This window comes from Sciurus vulgaris, assembly GCF_902686455.1.
Source record: "Sciurus vulgaris genome assembly, chromosome: 4".
Classification (NCBI taxonomy): domain Eukaryota; kingdom Metazoa; phylum Chordata; class Mammalia; order Rodentia; family Sciuridae; genus Sciurus; species Sciurus vulgaris.
Window position 1 is genome coordinate 29,770,177 of NC_136464.1, and position 24,527 is coordinate 29,794,703.

The 24,527-nt window shown below is 35.4% G+C and overlaps 1 protein-coding gene across 4 annotated transcripts in view; it reads left to right on the top strand.

Annotated features, from left to right (window-relative positions):
- Positions 1 to 24,527, top strand: part of HPSE2 (heparanase 2 (inactive)) — an 830,988-nt gene that overhangs the window by 2,454 nt on the left and 804,007 nt on the right. For all 4 annotated transcript variants that reach the window (XM_079137838.1, XM_079137839.1, XM_079137841.1 and 1 more), the window contains exon 2: positions 1,008 to 1,165. In XM_079137838.1, coding sequence (XP_078993964.1) covers positions 1,008 to 1,165 — 158 coding nt within the window. The remainder of the gene's footprint in view (positions 1 to 1,007; positions 1,166 to 24,527) is intronic.

Consider the following 24,527-nt stretch of genomic DNA (forward strand, 5'->3'; position numbering starts at 1 on the left):
TTAACAGCATTTGCATGGTTCCTTACCCACTCTTTCCCAAAACAGCAGCGTTTAGTTTCTAAAAACCTATCGATGGAAATCCTGAACTTAAATAGATGTAAACATTGTTCTGGTGCTCCACTGAATTTCACCCACCGGCAGTTGGCAGTTCCACTTTTCTGCAAACCTCCCCAGCACTTCCAAACTGACCCAAATGGGAAGGAAAAAGGAACAAAATTTAGGGTGTTTGGAGGAGATGTTCTTGAGATTAGGCTGAATTATCTGAGGGATCAAAAAGACATTGCTTTTACTTTGTGAGTGTTTGAGCGCGCGCGCGTGCGCGCGCGCATGTTCTGAAAAGGCAGAGATTGATTCAGAGAATCGCGCCGCCCGGGGATTTGGGAAACAATCAAGTTTTATAATGGAAAAAAAATTAAAATTTTTACTAAAAAAAACCTCGGAATCCACTTGACCTTAGTGCTGGGCCTGGTCCGAGAGAAAAAAGTCAAGGTTTCACTTCACAGAGGTTTCGGTGCCCCTGGGGCCAGGGAGACACCGCGGGCTTACGGCGTGAAAGTTTGGCAATGATCGGGGGCTGGCGGTCGGTGGGTTGCGCATCTCGGTCTGGAGCACTTTCCTGGCAGTGGCAGAAGCCAGACAACTGCGCCGTGGCCCCATGTTCACCGTACCTCCCACCCCGTACACACATTCCGAGCAAACATAACCTCTAACCCTTTGGAAATCAGTACCCTGGGCATCCAGGTATCGGGTGGGAGGCGGCCGTAGTGGACAGCTGGGGATAGAAGGCATAACCCGGGGGGAGTTGCGAGGCCGAGGGCAAAGTGGGCTTGGAGGCCCGGCGCTTTCGAGACGCAGCGGAGCAGTCCCTGGCCGCGCGACCCTGGGCTGGGGCAGGCACAAAAAACCCGGCAGGTTTCCCTCAGGGAGTGAGAAGAGGGCCTTGCTCCGTGCCCTACCCGCTCTAGCCTTCTCCTGGGATCCTTTCCTCTCTTTCTCTACCCTTGCAGCTCCAAGCGTCTGGTGACCTTGGCCCGGGGACTTTCGCCCGCCTTTCTGCGCTTCGGGGGCAAAAGGACCGACTTCCTGCACTTCCAGAACTTGAGGAACCCGGCGAAAAGCCGCGGGGGCCCGGGCCCGGATTACTATCTCAAAAACTATGAGGATGGTGAGAAACTTGGTCCCCATTCTTGCAGGGTGGGAGAAAATTTTGGGATCGGAATGAGCACCTGGTGTGTGTGAGTGAGTGGGTGTGTGTGTGCGCGCGCACAAGTTTGCGCCTTTGTAGGGAGCAGATTTGGAAGAGAGCCTGGTTGAAGCTCCCCTGATAAACTGGAAGCCGCAGGTGAGGGACACCCGCAATTTGTGAGACTCCTGACTCGACTATGCAAAGAGGAATCTCCAGGTCATCCTAGTACCAGCTGCCTGGTTTTTGCTGGACTGCAGTCTCCAAGGCCGGGAACTGATAACTGAAACTTCTGGCAGGCTCTGGTCCTGTGGGGAGAAAGTGTAGCAGGCTTCTTGAGAAAATTCAGATAGGTTCACAGATTACTGAATTGTCAGAGTCACAGTTCATTCCCCAAATTCTAGGCACACATGTCTTTTTGTTTTTCTTATTTCTTACCTTCCTGGTATGAGCATACGGAGAGATTTAGCCTTTTTAGAAACTCATTCTAAAATTTTCTGGAATAACGTCTTTTAATTCCGTCCCTCCTTGAGGAAAGTTTGAAAACTTCAACAGTGGCTTCTCTGTCGTTCAAATGCCTAATCTTAGAGTTCCATTTCCTCCCTTCGTTGGAAAAAAAAAAAAAAAAAAAAAAAAAAAAAAAAAAAAATGCATCGCAAATGTCAGCCTTCTTTGCTGCCAGAGTCAGATGAGTTAAGTATAGGAAGGGCTTTGAAAACTACAAATTCTGTTCCATTGTGAGAGTCTAATCCTTTTAGGTTTGAACACATCCATTTCTACTACGGGAAAAATGAAAATGGTATTTAAATATTTTTAGAAGGTTTCGTGTTAATATCTATGAGCTTTGTGTGGCTAGTGGGACGTTCTTTTAAAGAGGTGTGATGAGAAATGATGTGTCTTCAGTCACTAATGCTGTTGAAATTGGATAGAAGATGCATTAGTGTTGGTTCTTGGAGGGCTCTTTCCTGCTGTCCCTTCTCATAATTGTGTAAGCCATAATTTTATTTTTAAAAAGCTCAGAGACAGGTTTTCAGAGCCCCTACAGTTTTGTTACACCTTGTCCTTATACATCAGCTATAAGGAAATATTGTGCTTTCTGGGATTTTACTGAATGGGACCTTTGGAGAAATACTGGTATCTATTTCAAAGGTAGCTGAGGAACATTTTATAAAAGTACAAAATAAAGACAGAGCAAGGCTGAGGCTTCTTGAGTTTGAAGCATGACTAGTACTTAGTTTTTTTTTAAATTTTTTTAATTTTTAAATAACATTTGCCAAAGAGTAGAGGTGTTTAAGGCTATATCCTTTCAAAGGTAAAAGTCATTGCCATAAAAATGTGGATTGCAAGTAGATTTTGCTGTCACTCAGCATAAAATCCCGAAAAGAAAAAAGATAACCCTGAACAGCAGCTCTGATGGTAATTTGACCCAAAGCCTTATGGCTCCCAGGGTCACTGTCAGCTCTGTGATCAGACACAAGAAGGGATATATTGATGGTTTTCCTGGTGGGAGAGTTTTTCTTTGAATCCATTTAAACTACTTCCTCTTTAGTTAGGAAAACCTTGTAGGAGCCCTAGGAATTGCTGTGGATAAAAAGAACTTTATAAGTTAGAAATTGGCCTTTTTCTCCCAACCTCATACCTAAGATTATATTATCAATTCATTAGAACAATGGAATTTGCTTAAAATGAAGGATAAAATTTGTTTCCCTTTGTAGAAGTAGAAAGTGGGCATTATGGGGAGAAAAGAAATTTGGCAGAAGGCCGTGCCACATAAAACTTAATGGAATTAAAGCAAGCAGACAAACCTGGAATAGAAAACATCTAAGACATTATCTTCTGTCTTCCCACAACTTCAGCGGCCAATGCAGGATCATTTCTTATGAAATCTTTTTTTAATTTTTCATCTAACCTGGTATTAAATATCTCTAGGAATGTAGTTTTCACTACTCCTTGGGGAGGGAGTTCTATCCCATAGATTTTGGCCTGGAGATTTCTTTTGAAATTTCTCTTAATAAATATTCTCCAAATATTTACAATGATTCCTTTGCATGTTTCAGACATCTATCTTCAAAATAATTTTTGTCTTTGGTGTGAATGTTAGTTTCAAATAAAGATTTCCTCTTAGCTGATTTTTTTTTTTAAACAAAAATCTAGACTACCTGGATTTAATTCTTAAAACTTTCTTTAAAGTCAGTCCTTTCAGACACTAATCTGTTTTATTGCTCCTTGCTGAACTCCTTTTGATTTATGTCTCCCTGGTAATAAGATGCTCTGAACTATATCAGTATTTGAGGCTTTAGCAGAGTTAAAGAGAGTAGGAATGCCCTGCTTTTGCCCTTTGACGCTCACATATCTTTAAATTACTCATGTTGTCTTTGTTGTTTCAGTGCAGAAATCAAGGCAAAAATGTTCTTTTGGTATAATCTCAACAATTTTGCAAGTATTATACTTTCTTTTGACTTTTTATCCACTGGTAACTCTCATCATGAGCATCTTAAAATAATTTGGTTGTCTTAGTAAATGGCTCTGTAATGGGCACTTTGGGCTCAAGGCATCTTATTAAAAACGTGTGTACTTAAACATAATACCGAATAACAGTGTACATTTTGAGTAGTATGATACACCTGCTGGTACATTGTGAAACTCAGTGATAGAACAAAAAGAATATGGAATTTGGACTTAGTAAGTTTGCATTATAGACCTGGCTCTTATCACTAATGAATGAATGGTCCTCAGCTTATTTGCTTCTCTATAACATATGATAATACCAGCTGTGCATTGCTTCTGTGGGGATTCCAAGAGGTAATGTGTGTAAAATATTTTGTTGACTGCAAAACACTATAAGGCTAAGGATTCTTATTTTATTAAAGACAACTTCTGGAAATTTGTAGCATATTGTTAAGGTTTTAAAGTGAGATTAAGAAGTGAAAAAAGATTAGGTAAGACTGAAATTGATATAGAAGGAAGGTGGTTGATTTAATGAATCATTTGAGAAAATTAAGGGCTTATAGGCATGGTGGTAAGAATCTCAAGTGGCTTTTTTTGTGGAGATGAGAGAAGAAATTACTCTTTAGTTTTATTATATATTGAAATTAAAATGAAGTGATGGTTTTAGCTTGGGCAAAAAACATTTTTCTCATTAATTCAGCTACCCTGATGTGATTTTTTTTTCTTGTTTTGTCCTGAATTAATAATGCAAGTAATAAGACATGTGGCTGCCATTTTCAAAGTACATTTCAAGCACATTAAAGCAATTGCATTTTCTCTAACTTTGTAATGCCACTGTTTATATATCACTTTGGCAGCTTCTTTGGTTACACCTTTAATTCAATTACTTATTCCACTCTATGCTTAGACACTGTGAATTTCATACAAACATAGTGATGATAATAAAGGAAGTAAAAATAGGGTAGTCCTTTATACCCTAGGAGTCTTACCTTTGCCTAACTTTCTCTTTTCTGTGATATGTTATGCTTCACTTGTTCCCAACAAAGAAATCTTGGGCTAATTTTTTGTTCTTAAGTTTATTTTGCTCCGTCTGACCCTCCTTGTAATATATTAATTGTGCTTTAGTTGTATGCCTCTATATGGCTATAACCACATATTTAATTAAGATGTACAGCATTTATTATATGCATCAAAAGCCAGCTTAATATTTCTAAAATTTGCATCATGTCACTCTTTTACTCAAAAACCTTGATTATTTTTGGATTGCTTATAAATTTTTTTCAAATTCTTCTATGTGGCATTCACATCTTTCACTTTTCAGTCTCAGTTTCCTTTTTTTTTGCTGTGTTTCCATTACCTTTTGATACAGGCCGCCTTGATTAGCCACTATCTCCTTACAGCACCTTCACTATCCCAATCCCATACTTAGTTTAACCAATGTATTTCTGCCTTTAAAGACATTCTCTTGGCTCTGTTCAAGTTTCAGCCTCAACCCATTATTTCTTAAGGGCCCATTGCAGACATTTCATATTTGCATAAAGTCTTTCCTCAATAGGATGTTCTAAGCAATCTTTTTTCCCTCTAGACTGTTATAGGTTTTACTCTTTCTGCTGTTAATTTGGACCTTTCTGCTTTGTTTTGATATCTAACTTATCATATTCATATTTATTTTACCTTTCTAAAGAATGTAAATTCTTTTATGGTAAGGGACCATAGCTAATTATTGTGTAAATATCTGGCATTATATATGATACATGGTAGGTCTCTAACAGATATTCTTGTGTACATAGTAGTTTAAAAGTACGGTGGAAGGCCCTGGGAAAATGGAAGTAACCAATGAAGAAATGAATGAAAATACATGAAGATCCCATTAATTTTTTGCCTTGAGTGTATTTTCCCATGCAGTCCATTGTTGATGCTTATTTTAATGACATTCTTCATTCTTTTAATCATGCATTTTTATCTTTGGTTGTCACAGTTGTCTTGGTTTGGGGCTATACATTGAATCAACTTTACCATGCAATTTAAAGTTTTGCATTGGAACTACAGGCTTTTGTCAGTGGACCTTTATTTTATTTATTTATATGTGGTGCTGAGAATCGAATCCAGTGCCTCACACATGCTAGGCAAGTGCTCTACCACTGAGCTACAACCCCAACCCTGTTGTTGTTTTTGCCTTTACTTTTTCTTTTTAGCCTTGTGTAGTTTCTGTGCCAGATTTTCCAATTTCTGATGTAACAGTGCTTTTTCTCAATCTTTTTGTTTTTTTAAAAAAAATCTTCATTTGAAGACTTTGTCTTTAAAAAGCTTCTGAAATGCTAAATGATGAATGTGAGTATACTTTGTAAACTCTAAGGAACTCTTACTATTATTATTATTCTCTTTTCTTCAGCAAGTTTTCCCAGTTTTCATGAAAAAGGTAGTTAATTCTTTTCTATTCCCATTTTATCAATCAGGACACATGACATCAGAATAGCACAACTGCCAAAATACATATTTGCTTTGAATTTATCCACCTTTAATTTTCTCATTTTATTTCATGTAATGTTTCTTGAGATACAGTTACATTTAAAAATATTTATGTATTACCGACTGTGTGTTTAGTTTTATGCGGGACAGAGAATGGCAGAATATAAAATAAATAAAAGATATTGTCCCAAATCACCATTAGAACACAACAGTATTTTTTTTAAACAAAATCCACCAATCATTGTTGAAATTAGTAGATGAAATATCAGAGCAGAACAGAATATTAGCATAGCTTCAAAGCATATCCCCCATGATATTTATTAATGAATTACTCTGGTGGTTTTAGTACATGTTCTTAAATTTTCTTCCTTTGTGAAGAGTAACACAAAGAATATATAGGATGGAAATAAGTAGAATGTAATAGTTTATTAGGGTGTAACAAGAAATAAATCCTGCCAGACTTAGGTGGGAGTTAGGTTGGGCTTATGAAAGAGGAATAGATTGAAGAGGTAGAGACTGAAAAATAGGCCATTTAACTCAAGAGAAAGCCTGAGGCAAAGCCTTGTATGTGTTTTTGCAGCAAAAAGACCCCCATGTAAAGTACGTGTTAGAAATTATCTTAGTTCATGTGCCAGAACTTTTCTGTGGAAGCCTATTTGCATAATTTTGCTCATTTGGAAATGTTTATAATTAAAGAAAAATATGGAAAATAAACTACATGTTAAAAATTATCCCAAGCAAAATTCATATTGCTAGAATTATGTCTTAATTAGGTTTTAAGATGTTCTAATATTTTTGTTAGCTTTAAAATATATAATTTAAAAAGGAGTGTCTGGCATGGTGACACAAGCCCACAATCCCATTGACTTGGGAGACTGAGGTAAAAGGAGGCCAGCCTTGGCAATTTAGCAACACCCAGTCTCAAAAAAAAAAAAAAAAAAAAAAAAAAAAAAAAAGAGTGGTGGCGGGGGCGTGGGATGAAACGCCGTGGTAGAGCAGTTCAGAGTTCACTCCCCAGTATCCCCCAAATACAGAGAAAGAGAGAGAGAGAGAGAGAGAGAGAGAGAGAGAGAAAAGGAAGAGAGGAAGAGAGAAAGAAATAAGAAAGTACATGTGTGAGTGAAAAAAGTAGTTGGTTGAGTAAGTTAAAGTCCAGTTATAGGAATCTCGGTTTTAGGCATAGAAAAATAGAATTGATTCTATGGCAAAACAAAAAAAGTGTGTTATGACTTCTTTTACTCCACTGGAGAAAGGCACGTTTTCAACATGGGCTTTCAATGATGCTTGCCTTCCCTTATCCTCTCTTTCCTATTCATGTCTTCCAGCTAAAGTGTGTATAGTAACTGTACTTGACAAGGTTTGAGTTATGAAGCAATCTTAAAATATAGACAATTTCAAATTGAATTATTTATTAGAGTCTTGTAATGCAGGATTTATAAAACAAGGGTTTTAGAATTTGCTTAATACTTTGTATGTTATGCTTCCTTCTTTTGTATAGTAAAAACAGATTTGTGTTTTATAATATTCATTCATTCACTCATTGAGTAAGCATCTAGTTCTAGGCTTCTATTTGGTACTGAGTCAGGAAATTAAATGAGGTCCAGGTATCATTGGCAAATCATTTACTCTGACCTCTTGTCACTTTATCAGTACCAGCCAAAATCAATTTTAGAGACTTTTAGGCCTAAGAAAATCTTCTGTTCCAGATTCATCATTTGGCATTTTACAACTTGTCTGCCAGTAACTTTTAAAGAATTTGACATAATTCAGTACTTTGTTTATGGGTGACAATAATTACCTGAAGTTTGATTCAGCCTTTTGGAAACAAGATGGATGCATTTTTGAATTGTTACTGTAATTTGGTACCTTTAGGAGCTGCAGTTTATTGTACCCCTGTGAATCTGAATGAGGTATCTAGTGAAGATTTAGTTATCATGTCATTTACTCATAATTTAGTCATTGTGGTCATGTACATAGTGCCAGAAACAGTAGGGACCAGGAAACATTGGGCTTTAGTTTTTTGGGATGACTTAATTTATTTCACTGAATCAAAAAAGCCAGCAAATAAATCTTTAAATACAAACTATGCTACTTTCATCAATACCAAATATAATTATTTCTCCTGCTAAATTCATTTAAATTTTCTCTTTTCCCAAGCACTACTGATGGTATGGGACCTTCTAGAAAAAAAGCTGTTTTTTTTTTTTTTCCAAAATTTCCTGGGCCTGTTTAGCCTGCCAGTCTCATGGTCTGGGCTCCTGGAGTCAGGAGGCTTTTCTGAGACTCTAATCAAAATGGATTAGATGTTAACAATCTTAGCTTCAGTCCTTTTTCATGCCTTAGTTAATTTCTCAGCTGTCTCAATGGATTGGAACTTTGTACACTGTGTGTATATATATGGTGACAGACGGGGAGAAAGAAGGAGAGAGACAAAGCAAGATGGGGAAGTATGGGGGAATGAGAGAATCTGGTATTTTATCTTCTGCCCTTGTCTATGCATGGTAATTTAGGCAAAGTGAATACACATTTCCAGACAAATGACTAGTGCTGTTCAAGATATAAATATCCTGTTCAAGTTTGTTGAATTCCTTTATTCTTTTGCTTTCATCATCTGATTGAATCAGGTTCAATTTCATTCAGGTTTCTTTACTTTAGTACAGTGAAAAATAATAATTTTGCTCAATTCACTAAAAGTTTTTTGATTATCAATGATATGCCAAGATTGTGCTAGAAATTGGAACTACGAAGAGGAATAAAATATGAACTGTATTCTCAAAGTGCTATGGTCTTACATACTCAATATAATTTCCTACTCTTCTCTAGTATCATCTTTCCACTTTACTCAGACTACTCTTTGCTTAGTGCATTCACTCTGCACTTTGTAAATGCTATATCCTTCTCCATGAACACACACCTTTCCTTCTCAAATTCAAAATTTTATTGGTCTTTCACAGGTCTGTCCAAGTACTCTTTGCTAAGATATGTTAATCTCTCCCTTTTTCTCTGAATTTCTGTGAAATTCTTCTATAAATATGCTATCTTTTGAGTCCAAGTGCTCCAGAATTTATGTTTTACTGACTTAATCACATGACTTTTATCTTTAGAAATTTATAATCAAAACACACTGGCATTGATAAACATGAAAATTCAGATAGACATAATCATCATCAGCCTGTCTGGAACAGACACAGTAAGTCAAAAAAATATTCATACCATTTACAAAGCTAATCCACGTTTTTTGTGTGTGTGTGGGGGGGCAAATAATGAAGAGTGAATGATAGGCGTTTGCATATTTAGAAAAGATGAGGTGCATATATCATCTGACAAGATGTTTCGAGAGACAGTGTTCATATAACTTTTATTACAATGTATTGTTATAATGGATCTATTTTATTATTAGTTGTTGTTAATATCACTATGCCTAATTATAAATAAACCTTTATTGCAGATGTGTATGTGTAGGAAAAAATAATACATATAGAGTTCCATACTATCCATGATTCCTGCATCTTTTGGGGGTCTTATAATATATCCCATGCAGATAAGAGGGAACTACTATAATGTATCTAGTTTGTGCTAAGGAAATTGGGGGTTAAACGGGTCTTTTATTTTCCCTGTGTCTGAAAAGACAAAAGTGACTTGAAGGATGAAAAATGAGGTTGAAAAGTTGGGAAAAGACAAATTACCTATTATTTCTGAAAGACATTATTTCTGAAATAGTGTGAAAGAATGGATATTTCTCTGTAGCTTAATAACAGAAATAATAACAATAATAAAATAATTATATTATTTAACATTGTTGAATGCTTATTTTGTTCTGGATAGTCTTAATTTATATACATCAACACATCTACTCTTACCCTCAGCCCTATGAAAATAATATTGTTTATCTCATTTGACAAATGGGGTAACTGAGGCACAGAGCAGTTAGGTAAATTGCCCAAGGCCATCTATCTAATGAGTTATGGGACAGGGGTCCAATGGTGTTAGCCATTAAATAGCAGGCTTAAATGTTCCTTATGTTATGAGCTTCACAAGGAGATCCCAGTGATAATCGCACTTTAGCTGTATGTCATTGGACTAGTTGTTAACTCTCCTAAAGTCTTCCTTACCTGTAAAATGAAGAAAAATGATTACATTTTCTAATGTCTAATTTTGATGTTCTGTAAATTATAGATGTCAGAATCCTAAGACACATAGGAAATAATGATGATGAGACCAAAACAGGAGATATTCAAAGGTTAGAGGACATAGAGAAAGCTATAAGGGATGTGTGGGAGTTAAGAGAAATGGGGTAAGTAAGAGCTGTGTTAGTCAGGAGAGGCATTTTGCAGGAGGGATCTGGCTGGCTTTAGGAGGGAATAATGATAATGCTAATAATAGCTGCTGTTTGTTGAGTTCTTCTGCATTTTACATTTGTTTTCTCACTTACCTGTAGGAAATCTGTGTGTGTGTGTGTGTGTGTGTGTGTGTGTGTGAGAGAGAGAGAGAGAGAGAGAGAGAGAGAGAGAGAGAGAGACATACACAGAGACAGAATAAACAGAGCTACAGAAAAGACATGGGACTTTGACAGAAGAGTAGTACTCAGTATCTTGTGCTTAGATAAGAGAGGGATCCAGTCTTTTATTCATACATTGTTTAACTTATTCATCCATTCATTTATCTGGAACCCAAAAGTCTTGTGGAGCCAAAAAAAAAAAAAAAGAAAAAAAAAAGTGCCATAGGCTTTCCCATCAGTATATTCAAAGTCTTGTAGGATAGGACACAAAATCATTGTTAGATAAAACAATGAAAGAATAATTATAAGGCGACACAAAAATAATTTTTGAAAGAAATGGCTGTCACACTTTAAGCTTTATTGAGTGGCATAACATTTGGCAATATGAGTTGAATAGAACTTATGGTTTCTTTTGAAAGGTGGAGTATTTTGGAAGCACATGCATTGAAGGGAATTATAAAAATGGATCAACAGTATTATTGATGTAAGGGGATCAGCAAGAAAAAAACAAATAAGAACTTTTGAAAAAATTGTAGAAGACTTTGAAAATATTTGAAAAATTGCTGGGTAATTTTAGAATTAAGTTATTTTGTATTTATTTACTGAAATTGTACTCCATCTTTTAATTCATTTAAGTTCTAAGCCTAGTGAAGCATTATGAAAGGATAGGGGTGCTGATAAACATGAGATTTGAAGAAGATCCTTACTTCCTTCATATTTCCTCCAAGCCCTTGAAGTCTTTCTCTTCAAACCGAGATTTTGTTAAATTTAAGCAGAGAACACTTAAATGAATTCACTTAAAATGAAGTAAACCAAAGAACAAAGAGGTTATATACTCTGTACCAAGTCTCAGGGGTTATTTAAGTAATTGTGCTAGTAATCTTCTGTGCTGTTGTTGAATCCAGGACAGTCACACTCCTAAGTTTATGATTTTCACTGTTCCTGTTATAGCACAGTAACACACTGTTCCTTATTCCTCTACCAACACAGATTCAAAGGCCTTTCCTCTAGGGGAAATACTTTTATGTTAGCCTCAGTTAGATTTGAATCTTTCTTTTAGAAAAGGGCTAAATGATAATTATCATTGATTCCCCTGTGGCTGTTTCCATGTGGTTTGGACACTTACCATTGCACACCTGTACTGTGACCTCTCATCTGGGTCCCTTATCTTCTGATTCTCTCCATTTTACTGTCAGAGACTGTTAGTCTCTGAAGCTCTGCTTTCTTCCTGTCATTGTCTGGAGTGATACCTTCAGGGTTATACATTCCTCATCTACTAGTTCAAGGCCTCTTTCACTGTCTACCAGCTTTTTAAGGCTCTCTGTAGTCACGCCCACACTCCTTGACCAGCTTCTTTCAGTCTTTCCATAGGAACCCGAAATCTATTCATAAGCTGATGGTGTAGCTTCCAGTTACAGTGTTCCTACCCTCTCTGCCATTTTCTTCATCTTTAACCTGCTGAATCCCCTGCCCTATCATCCCTCTGCCACTTTCTAGCTATTTCTGAATGTTGCCTACTTTTCAAAACCCTGCTTAAGTGTGTTGTCTTTCTCTATGATTCATTTTCTCAGTTCAAAGTAATCCTAATTACTTTTTTTAATTCATGAAACTTTTTGGGCCTGAATGTTTAAAGCACTTATTGTCTAAAAATCATTCCTTCGGCTCTTATAATATTCTGGCTTTTCAGCAGTTTCTACAACATCTATATAATACTTTTGCTTAGTAGCTATTCACTAAATACTTACTTGGCAGCTTAACATGCTATAGGAAGCAACATCTCTTTCATTCATTGTTCCTACTTTTATTTTTTTTTTAATTCATAGAATTTTTTTTGATGTTTAACTTCTTTATTCATTTCTTTTTAAAGCTTTATACTTTCTATTCATTCTATTAACTAACAGTACATTGTATACTCATTAATACAAAGTCAATAACACATACATCAGATAAAAAGTGAAAGCCTCTCATTGTGTTCTACCCCCAATTCCAATCCATAGATATAACCATTTTTAATAATCTGGCATATATCTTTTCAGTCCTTTCATTCTGCAAACAGAAATATATAAATTTTTAAATATAAATGTAGGATCATCTTGTGTGAGCTAGAAAAATTTTTTTAAAAAGTTTTATTGGCATATTATAATTGTACATAATAGTGGGAGTCATGGTTACATATTCACACATGAGCACAATGTAACAGTATAATTTGGTTAATTTCCTTCTTCACTACCTTCCCTTTTTCTCCCCTCCTCGCTCTTCTGGTCCTTTTCTCTGCTCTACTGGTTTCTCTTTTATTATAGAACCTTTAGCTGGTAATTTTGGTCTATTTTTCTTTTTCTTTTTTTTTAAAGTTTGTTTCTTTTTTTTTTTTTAATGTATTCTTTTAGTTGTAGATGGACACGATACCTTTATTTATGTGGTGCCGAGGATTGAACCCAGGGCCTCACACATGCTAGGCAAGTGCTCTACCACTTAGCTACTGCCCCATTTTTCATTGACTAAATAATAACTGAATGTGGGTGAGCTGTTATTTAACCATTCTCTTTCACTGGTACATTTTTGTTTTTAAGAATTTATCTGTTTGCTGTTCGTAGTTTCTAGCAAATCCATGCTGAAGTATTATATCTCTTTCCAAATTAGACCTTGATCTAAATTTTTCCCCCTAACATCTCTTTACATACCCTTATCCATCTTAATCCTTTTTTCTATAATACATTCTTTGGGAAAATGTCAAGAAGATGGCTAGAGTAAAACTAACCCTATGCATCAAAATATGGTTTCTTTTAATAAAATAAGTGCTTTGTAAAGTTTTGAATACAGATGGAAAGTGACACTAAAAACATTTTGACCTCTTGTTCAAACAGTATATCACTATGTGATTTGAAAGAAACTCTGGCTGAGGATTTCTTGATTCTTTTTGGATGTGACTTATCTTATTAAAGCTGTTTTATGAATTTGAATACTACTTAGTCTATGAAGAGAGATTTATAAAGTCCTGGCATGTTTACTTAGAAACAGACTAAAGAAGTCAGAAGGCAGCCATTTTTGAATAGTTTCCTAATCAGTCATTTGCAGGAGAAAAATAATTATACTTCACATTTGTAATATTCCTTAAAGATTATAAAAACTCCTGTACTCACAGCAACTATATTCAGTAATCTTATTTCATATGAACATCTCCATTTTATAAGAGAGAAAATAAACTCATTGAAGTTGTTCAAAATAACGTGATTTTAAGTGTCGGTGTTGGGATTAGAACTTCTACCTTCAGGCCTGACACTCTTAAATCAAGTATCACAGCTAACTCATCACAGAACACAAGTATCTAGGTGGTTGAGCCAATGTGAAATAGCTTACCTGGAAGACTAGAATGTGTCTGTGGTTTCTGTGAGAATCCATGTCTGCTTGTAGGAAATTTGGGGTTCAGTTTAGTTATTTCTTCTTGCATGGTGTGAACTATTCTCCATTGACACACTTCTAAAGAGGCTGCAGAATGGTGTTCCTGGAAACCTAGGATTTGAATCCAAGATCCTCTTTAGACTGTGCACAAACCCAAGATATTGTTAGAATCAGTTCTCAACATGTAACAGAAGAGAATTTGAGAGTACTCTCTGGGATGCCAGTATCACTGTTGAGAACTCCAACAAAGAATTGAAAAGACGTAAATGTAGACATCTATTAGCTATTTCAGTGCTCCCAGTGAAAGTATGGAATTGTCTGATTGCTACAAAGGAGGCCCATAGTAAGTAGAGGAGCTGGAAATAGAACTTGAACTTTCTGGTGACAGTCACTAAACCATGCACACTTTAAAAAAAGCATGTAGTCACTATTGAAATAAATCTGTGTATTTTTCAGTGGTCTGATAGGCATGATATTCTTGGCTGGGTGTTTATTTCCTTGTAATTTTTTGGAAAACCATATTGCAGACTTATTTGCCTGAACATTGTGAATCACCTGGGAAAAGCAGACTCAAGGTAAAAATCAGTGAGATGTAGATTCAAAAGGAACTATGGGCCCAGGCTTAGCCAAGTTAAAATCCATAGGTGAAATTAAACACGTAACCTAAAACCATTGGAAAAATAAATGCTATTGTTTCATAGAACATTTGTAGAAGCAAATGAATGGCACCCCAATCCAAAGGTCAGGATTTTCAACAACTTTCAGCAGAAAACTTACACTTATTAAATGTCTTCACTAGGGGTTTTTGTGTTAGTAGATGACTGAGGTCTTTTGTTTCTTCTGTTTTCCTCATGGCAATAAAGTTGAAATTTAGCAAGCTTTCAAAATGAAATTTCTCATAGAAGTTATAACCACAGGTTTTAAGTTTTCATCACCTAAATGTGGAACAGAATGATTGAAAACTTGCGGGGGAGGGGAAAAGAGTTGAGGACACATGTGGTGTGTATCAAGAACCAGTGTAAATCAGGAAGGTGTGGTAAGGGGGATTTCCTGTGTTACAGAACTGCTGAAATAAGGCTTGCCCACCCTCCACCAATAAATTCCAAATGAAGGTGTTGTCCTTTCTGACACCACATAGATGTGATTTGCCCCTTTCCTAACACTCAGTTTCCTTGAAGCTGGGATCAACAGTTTGTAGCTAAGAAGACTTTGTCCCTGGGGATAATGTTTTCTTTTTGATTGTGGCAGGTACCAACCTGTAGGATGGAACCAGACTAATACATTGGAGCCTGTTTTTTTTTTTTTTTTTAATTTTGTTTGTTTGTTTAGACCTTATTATAGGAGTATTCATTTCTATATTTCCAGGCATGATAATAATAATTACCATTTATTGAGCATTTAAATGTCCCAACTACTGGACCAAGAACTTTTTAAAGGTGATAGGATTTGGTTCTCAGAACCCCATTAAGTTGTCCCATTTGATGGAAGATTAGAGTGGTTTCCATTTCTGGTTGCCTATTAGAATTAGCTAGGGGAACTTTAAAACATATTAGGTTCTATCCCTAAAGTGCAGGAAATAATGCCAAGAGTTAATAAATGGAATGGCATCAAATTAAAATACTTTGACTTAGCAAAGGAAATAAGAATGTGAAGATAGAAGCTACATAACGGGAGAATCTTTGCAAGCTATTCTTCTAACAGAGTATTAATACCCAAAATATATAAAGAACTCAAAAAACTTAACCCCTAAAAAATAAACAACACAATTAATAAATGGGCAAATAGAAATAGATATTTCTTAAAATAAGAAATGTAAATGGCCAACAAATAAAAGAAAAAACGCTCACCATCATGAGCAGTTAGGGAAATGCAAATTAAAGCTACACTGAGATTTTTATCTTACTGCAGTCAGAATCATAGCCATCAAGAATATGAACAATAATAAATGCTAGAGAGGACATGGAGAAAAAGGAACACACACTGTTGGTGGGATTGTAAATTAGTACAACCACTATGAAATCTGTATGGAGGTTCCTCAGAAGACTGGAGGAACCACCACATGATCCCCCTATACTACATGTTGGTATTTATCCTAACAAAGTCATCATATTATAACAATACATGCATACTCATGTTTATAGCAACACAATTCACAATAGTCAAGGTATGAAACCAACATTAGCGTCCACCATTGGATGAATGGATAAAGAAAATGTGGTGTATGTACACCATGAAGTTTTATTCAGCCACAAAAGAATAATGAACTTATGTCATTTGCAAAAATGAATGGAACTTGAGACTATTATGTTAAGTAAAATAAGCCAAACTCAGAAAGTTAGGGTTCCTATGTGAAATATCAAGAGGAAAAAGGAAAGAAAGGTGTGGGGAGATCTCATGAAAATTGAAGGAAGCTCACTAGAGTAGATGACAGGGACCAGGGGAAGAAAGAGGGGAGGGAAAGGGGGAATACTGGGGAATAATACTGGCCAAATTATACTGTTATAGTTTGCATATTAAGAATATGTAACAACAAATCCCACAATCACGTACAACTGTAATATAACAATAAAATATGGAGAAGATATATAGTGGGGTCCTAGACTGTCAAATCAATCTCTAGGGCAGAGCATCAGCATTTCAATTAAAAAAATAAATCTTCCCAGGTGACTCTAAAGTAAGTGCACAGCCAGGTAGGAACCTCTGGGTGAAGTGATTTGTCTGAGGCACCCTAGCTGGTCTGTAGTGGCATTTGGAGCTAGAGCTCAGGCATCAAGTATTGTAGTGATGCCAAAGCTTTGAAAGTACATATGTATCATATGGGCATCTAGTTAAAGATGAGATGCTATATTTCTGACAAACTTCTAGGCAAATGTCTATTTTGTTGGCAGAGGAGAACAGCAAAGCTTTGCTACTGGTTACTAATGTTAGTATTTATGGTAGCCCAAAGGAAAAAAAATATTCACTGGAAGGCAACAGCAAAATGGGGAGCTGGGAGAGACTTCTCATTCATTTTGCTTTAGTGATGATGGAAGGTCAATTAAATAAACATCCCAACATTTTCCTAGGGCTTTTCTAGAGCTAAATAATCTGTTGAAAATTAGTTTCCTGTTCCTAAAAACCCTTTGAATGTCAGGACTGGTAAAACTTGTAAGTCTTCTTTTTTTTTTTTTTTTTTTTTTTTTTTTTTGGTAAGATTTCATTTGTTGAGGCATTTTTGTCAGGTAAGAGACGTGGTTAAATTCATCAGTTGTCAAAACTTTTTCCTCCTCTTGTTAAAGGGGGCTGAGATAGGAGTTCAGATGGATGAGAAATTTCAAGAAAGCCATGTGTTTTCATAGTTAAATGTTCTTTTCCTTAATCACCTGCTATGTAACCAGCATTTTACTGTTTCCCTTCTATGGATGCAAAAATGAATGAGACACAGTCCCTGTCCTGATATAACTTAGACTTTAGTGGCGAAAAATGACATAAAATAGATAATGATATTATAGAAATGTGAACACATTACTGGGGAAGAAGCAGTAATTGTAAAATAGTTGAGGAATATTTCACATATGTCCCAGACAAATTTATTGCTGATCTTGTATTTGATTATTGTAAACATTTGTAAGAGTTTAGATTATTAGAAAATTGCTGATGTTTCTAAGTTTCTTCTTCATTTAGAATGATTTTATAATTTTGAGGTTAAAGATCTAGGTGATTCTCATCAGTAACTTGCATAACTTTTAAAAATATTAAATGTATTTCTTATGGAATATTAGTAACATCAGCAGCTTGTATTTGTTGAGTAATTTCAAGGGGCTTGGTATTGTGCTAAAAACTTTAAAAGCATTGGCTCATTTTAATTTTTTTAAAAACAGCTTTATTGAGATATAATTCACATTCTATACAATTCACATGCCATTTAAAGTTTACAGTCCGGTTACTTTTAGTATCTTAACAGAGTTGTGCAATCATATACCACAATTTTAGAGCATTTTCATCACCCTGACAGGAAATTTTGTACCCCTTAGCCATTTTCTCATAATTTGCCTCTTCCCATGACACTTGACAATCACTAATCTACCTTTTGTGTGTCTGGATATTTCATGTGAATGTAATCATACAATATGTGGTCTTTTGTTTTTGACTTCTTAGCAGGATGTTTTCATGGTGCAGCCTAGTTGTAGTACACACCAGTACTTTGGTTCTCTTTATTGCTGAATTACATTCTACCATATGGATACACCACATTTTGTTTATCCATTTATCAGTTTCATGAACATTTGGGTTTCTCCTTTTTGACTCATATGGATAATGCTGCTATGAACATTTGTGTAGGCTTTTGTGTAGACATCTGTTTTCCTTTCTCTTGAGTATATACCAAGGAGTGGAAATATATACAGGGTCATGTGGTAATTCTGTGTTTAACTTTTGAGGAACTGACAAACTTGCCCAATGGCTCTACCATTTTATGTTTGAACCAGCAAAGTATGAGATTCCAATTTTTCCACATCTTTTCAACATTTGTTATTGTCTCTGTTTGATTCTGACCATTGTAGAGGACATGAGATAGTATCTCATGGTTCTGATTTACATTTCCCTGATGGTAATGTTGAGCATCTTTTCCTGTGCTTTTTGATCATTTGTATCTTTGCCAAAATATCTATTTAAATCCTCTGCCCATTTAAATTGTTATGTGTCTTTTTATTATTGAGTCATTAGAGAATTTTAAAAAAATGTACTCTAGCTGTATCCCTTATCAGATATATGACTTGCATACATTTCTTCCCATCCCATGGTTGTTTTTTGCTTTCTTGATTATGCTCTTTGAAGCACAATTAAAACAAATTTTGATGTTGTTTCATTTAGTTTTCATGATGTTACTGGAAAGTAGATAGTGTTGATATTCCCATTTTATAGTAGAGTAATTTGAGTCTTAACATTTGAGGAATGTTAAGTCTCTGCCTAAAGCTCACATAGAAACCCAAGTGTGGTGGCATATGCCTGTAATCCCAGGGACTGGGGAGGCTAAAGCAGGAGGATGGCAAATTCTAGGACAGCTCCAGATATTTAGCAAGACCCTGTCTCAAAGTAAAAAAATAAAGAAAGGGCTGGAGATGAAGCTCAGTGTAGATGTAGCACCCCTGGGTTCAATCCCCAGTGAGGGAGAGGTGGGAAAGCCCTTTATAGATAGTGAATAGCAGAGCCAGAATATTATGTCCACACCTTCCCCCACCTATCCCAGCCATCTCAGTAGGCAGTTTGACTTTAGTACTTAGCTCCTTATGCCTCCTTCAGATTGCTTTCTCTAAAAATGTGAACCCAGGGGACAAATGCATAAGGGAAAACATAAACATTCTAGGCCTCACTTACTGGCTTTGACTGTTGACAATGACATTGAATATAACATTTACCTCAAATAGAAAGTTGTTATGTTTATGGGTACCTCAAAGGGAATTTTTTTTTTTTGCCAAAACTCAGGGAAATATGGTGTTTTCCTTTGCTCACGGACTTCATGGTCTTGTGCAGCAGAGGGATGGAGTCCAAGGCTAGAAGTGGTCTATTTAATCATTGTATGATTATTTATCAAAGATGGTTTAAAAAAGTAATTCAGTACTTCAGACTTCAAGGATTTTTCTTTCTTTCTTCTGAGGGTAATGATCCAAATTATTTTACTTTCAGGGTATCTTTCTCTTCTCTGCTTTTTGGATTTTCCCTAGACATCTCATTTTGCTTTAGGTAAGGGGGAAAAACCATTCTATTTTGATACCCAGTCTTTTCCCTAAAAGAATGTTTCTTTTAGTTAGTTCATGAATATAATAAAGACTTTCTGGTGCAGCACCAGCTTTCTTTCCTGCTTCTTTAACTGCCTTTGTTATTTTCTACTTTACCTTTGACCTACCTGTTACTGTCCTGTTCCAGACCATCTACTAAAATGGTAACCTCCTAAAGGAACTCAGTGGCAGTAACTTCTTTGAAAGAAAAGGAATAAATATTTCTTGAGCATTTATCCTCTTTAAGGAAATTTATGTATTATTTTTATTTGGACAATTAGAAATTGTGTGTATTTATCATATACAACATGATGTTTCAAGAGGTACATACATTATGGAATGTTTCAGTTGAACAAATTATCATATGGGCTACCTCACATACTTAATTTTTGTGGTGAGAACACTTAACATTTATTCTCTCAGTGATTCTAAAGAATATAATTCATTGTTAGTAACTAGAGTTACCTTGTACAATAGATATTTTGAATTTATTCTTTTTTTAAAATGGTTTGGTCTGGATAAAGGTATAGATTATTTCTTTGAACTTTTTTTTAAACCTTTATTTACTTTTATGCAGTGCTGAGGATCAAACCCAGTGTCTTGCACGTGCCAGGCAAGCTCTCTACCACTGAGCCCTAGCCCCAGCCCTTGAATTTATTCTTAATCTAACTGAAATTTTGTTATCTTTTACCCAACATCTCCCCACCCTACGAACTCTCACCTCAATTCTGGTAACCATATTTCTGCTTTCTGTTGCTATGAGTTCAACTTTTTTAGGATTCTACTTGTAAATGAGATCTTGTGGTATTGGTTTTTCTTGTCTGGCTCACTTAACACCATGTACTCTTAACACCACCAGCCCTCATCTTCTTGTTGTTTTAGGTACTGGGGATTGGGGATTCCATGTTGTCACAAATGACAGGATTCCCTTCTTTTTCTTTTAAGGCTGAATAATATTCATGTATATGTGTATGAGATATACCTATATATATATATATCTTTCCCACATTTCCTTTATTTATCCATTGATGTATATTTAGGTTGAGTCTATACCTTGACTATTATAAATCATGTTGTAATGAACATAGGAGTCAGGATGTCTCTTCAACATACTAATTTAATTTCCTTTGGCTTTATACCCTGTGGTGGAATTACAGGATCTTATGGTAATTCTGTTTTTAATATTTTGAGGAAATTTTATATTGTTCTATATAATGTCTGTACTTATTTACATTCTCACCAACAATGTACAAGGGTTTCCTTGTTTCCATATTCTTACCACACTTTCATCTTTTTTTTTTCATGGTACTGGGAATTGAATCCAGGGCCCTGAACATGCTAGGCCAGTGTTTCACCACTGAGCGGCACTGCCAGCCCTCATCTATTGTTGCTCTTTTAGGTACTGGGAATTGGGGTTTGCATCCAGGTGTACTTTACCTTTGAGATATATCCCTGTCCTTTTTATTTTTTATTTTGGGGCAGTCTCCTTAGTTGCTCAGGTTGTCCTTGAATTTGTGATCCTCTTACCTCAACCTCCCAAATTGCTGGGATTACGGAATGCACTACTATGCCTGGCAGCCCTCATCTTTGTGATTGATAATAGTTATTCTAGCAGGTGTGATTTCTCTGAATTTTAAATTATATTTCCCTAATGATTAGTGATGGTGAACATTTTTTTCATATACTTACTGGACCTTTGACTATTCAGGTATTTTCCCTATTTTTAAATTGTGCTGTTTTCTTGCTACTGAATTGAGTTCCTTATATATCTTAGATTTTTAACCTCCTATAAGATGTGTGATTTGCAAATAATTTCTCCTATTCTACAGTTGCTCTTTTCACTCTGTTGATTATTTTCTTGCCTGTAGAAGAAATGTATCTCAACACAATATAGGCCATACACGACAAACCCATATAGCTGAGAAAACATTCAACCTTTGGCTTTCTGAGTCTGCCTTATTTCACTTAGCATAATAGTCTCTAATTCCATCCATTTACTAGAAAATGCCATAATCTTATTCTTCTTTATGGTTCAGTAATACTTAATTGTATGTATATACCACATTTCCTTCATCCATTCATCTATTGAAGGACATCTTGATTGGTTCAATAGCTTGGCTATTATGAATTGTGCTGCTATAAACATTGATGTGGCTACATCACTGTAGTATGCTGATTTTAGAGCTTTTGGGTATATACTGAGGAGCAGAATAACTGGATCATATGGTGTTTCATTCCTAGTTTTTTAGGAGTCTCCATACTGCTTTCCAGAGTGGTTGCACTAATTTGTAGTCCTACCAACAATGTATGAGTGTACCTTTTCCCCTACATTCTTGCCAATATTTATTATTATTTGTATTTTTGGTAATTGCCATTCTGACTAGAGTGAGATGAGATGTCAGTGTAGTTTTGATCTGCATTTCCATGATTGTTATAGATGTTGAACATTTTTTTCCATATATTTGTGGGTCAGTTGTATTTTTCCTTTTGAGAAGTATCTGTTTAGTTCTTTGATCCATTTATTAATTGGAATCATTTATTTTGGTTTCAAGTGTTCTGAATTCTTTATATATTGTGGATATAAATGCCCTGAGAAGCAGGTGTCAGAGATCTTCCATTCTGTGTGTTCTCTCTTCATGTTCTTAATTGTTTCCTTTGTTGTGCAAAAGCTTTTTAATTTGATTCCATCTCACTTATTGATTTTTTATTTTATTTCTTATGCTTTAGGATTCTTTTTACGGAAGTTGGTTACTGTACCAGTATGTTGGAATGATAGGCCTACATTTTCTTATAGCAGTTGTAGAGTTTCAGGTCTAATTCCTATGTTTGATACACTTTAGGTGACTTTTGTTCAGGGTGAGAGATAGAGGTCAAGTTTCATTCTTGCATATATAGAGTTCCAGTTTTTCCAGTACTATTTGTTAAAAGGCTATCTTTTACCTAACGAATGTTTTTGGCACCTTTGTCTAGCATCAGATATTTGTATTTACATGAATCTATCTGTGTCTTCTGTTCTGTTCCATTGTTCTTCATGTCTGTTTTGGTGCTATTACCATGCTTTTTTTGTTATTATAGCTCTGTAGTGTATCGAGTTCTGGTATTGTGATGCCTAAAGCATCACGGTTTTTTTCTCAGAATTGCTTTGGCTATTCTAGATCTCTTATTTTTCTAAATGAATTTTAGAATTGCTTTTTCTAGTTCTGTGAAGAATGCCATTGGTAATTTGGTGAGGATTACAGCGACTCTGTATAATGCTTTTGGTAGTATGACCATTTTAATAAGATTGATTTGGCCTATCCAAGAACATTGGAGATCTTTTCATCTTCTAGGGTTTCCTTTTAGTTTTTTTTTTCCTTCTCTGTTCTATAGTTTTCATTGAAGAGGTCCTTGACATCTTTCATAAGATTAATTGCCAAACATTATAAGTTTTTTGAGGTTACTGTGAATGGACTAGTTTTCCTAATTTCTTTTTCAGCAGACCCTTAGAAAAGTGGATGTCCATATGCAAAAGAATAGTTTTAGATCCTTATCTTAAACTGTACACAAAAATCAACTCAAAATGTACTGAAGACTTATGTCTAACACCTGGAACTGTATTACTTCTAGAAGAAAACATAGGGTAAAATCTCCATGACGTTGATTTTGGCAATGATTTCTTTGTTATGACACAGAAAATACAATCAACAAAAGGAAGATTAGACAAGTAGGCCTATGTCAAACAAAATTTCCTGCCCCAAAAGAGACGCAACATCATGAAATGGCAACCTATGGAATTGGAGAAAATATTTGTAAACCATCTATCTGATAAGGAAATAGTATCTAAAACATAAAAGAAACTCCTTAAACCCAAAAATGGGCAGAAGGCTTGCATCACGTGTTCTCACCACAATAATATAAAGAAGGTTTCCATCATAACAATATTAAAAAAATGCTACATTTTGTTATATGTATATATTAGGGGTTGAAAGTTGTTATTCTCTGTAACTGTTTTTGACATCCTAAACTGTAGGTACTAAGAAAGTAGAGTTCATGTCTTTTATTTCTTCCATTCCCCATCCTTTAAAAATGGTGGAGAAATAGAACGAGACAAACATCATTACCCTATGTACATGTATGATTGCACAAAATGGTGCGACTCTACTTTGTGTACAACCAGAGAAACAATAGTTGTATCCCATTTGTGTACGATGAATCAAAATAAAAAAAATGAAATATTAAAAAATGGTGGAGAACCATATAGTAGATAGTTGATACTTTTGATTAATAGATGAATTTATTAATTATGAAAAGGACCTTAAAACTAAAGAATGAAACTGATGTTTTTAATACTTATTATGTACCAGATACTGTGCTAAAAGTTTAATATAATTTGTTTCATTTAAATATTTATAGAACCCTGAAAGTTATTACTCACCTTTTAATGATGAGGTGTTTTTTTTTTTTTTTTTTTTTTGGTACTGGGGATGAGGTGTCTTTTTTTTTTAATTTATTCTTTTTAGTTATACATGACTGTAGAATGTATTTTGACATATCATACATACAAGCAGTATAACTTCCTATTTTTGTGGTTGTACATGATGTGCAGTTACACTGGTAGTGTATTCATATGTGAATATAGGAAATTTATGAATGATTTATTCTACTGTCTTTTGCATTCCCATCTCCTCTCCCTTCCCTCTGTTTCTCCCTATCTCCCCCTGTCCAATCTGGTGAATGTCCACTCCCCCTCTCCTCCATGGTGAGTCAGCATCCACATATCAGAGAGAACATTTGA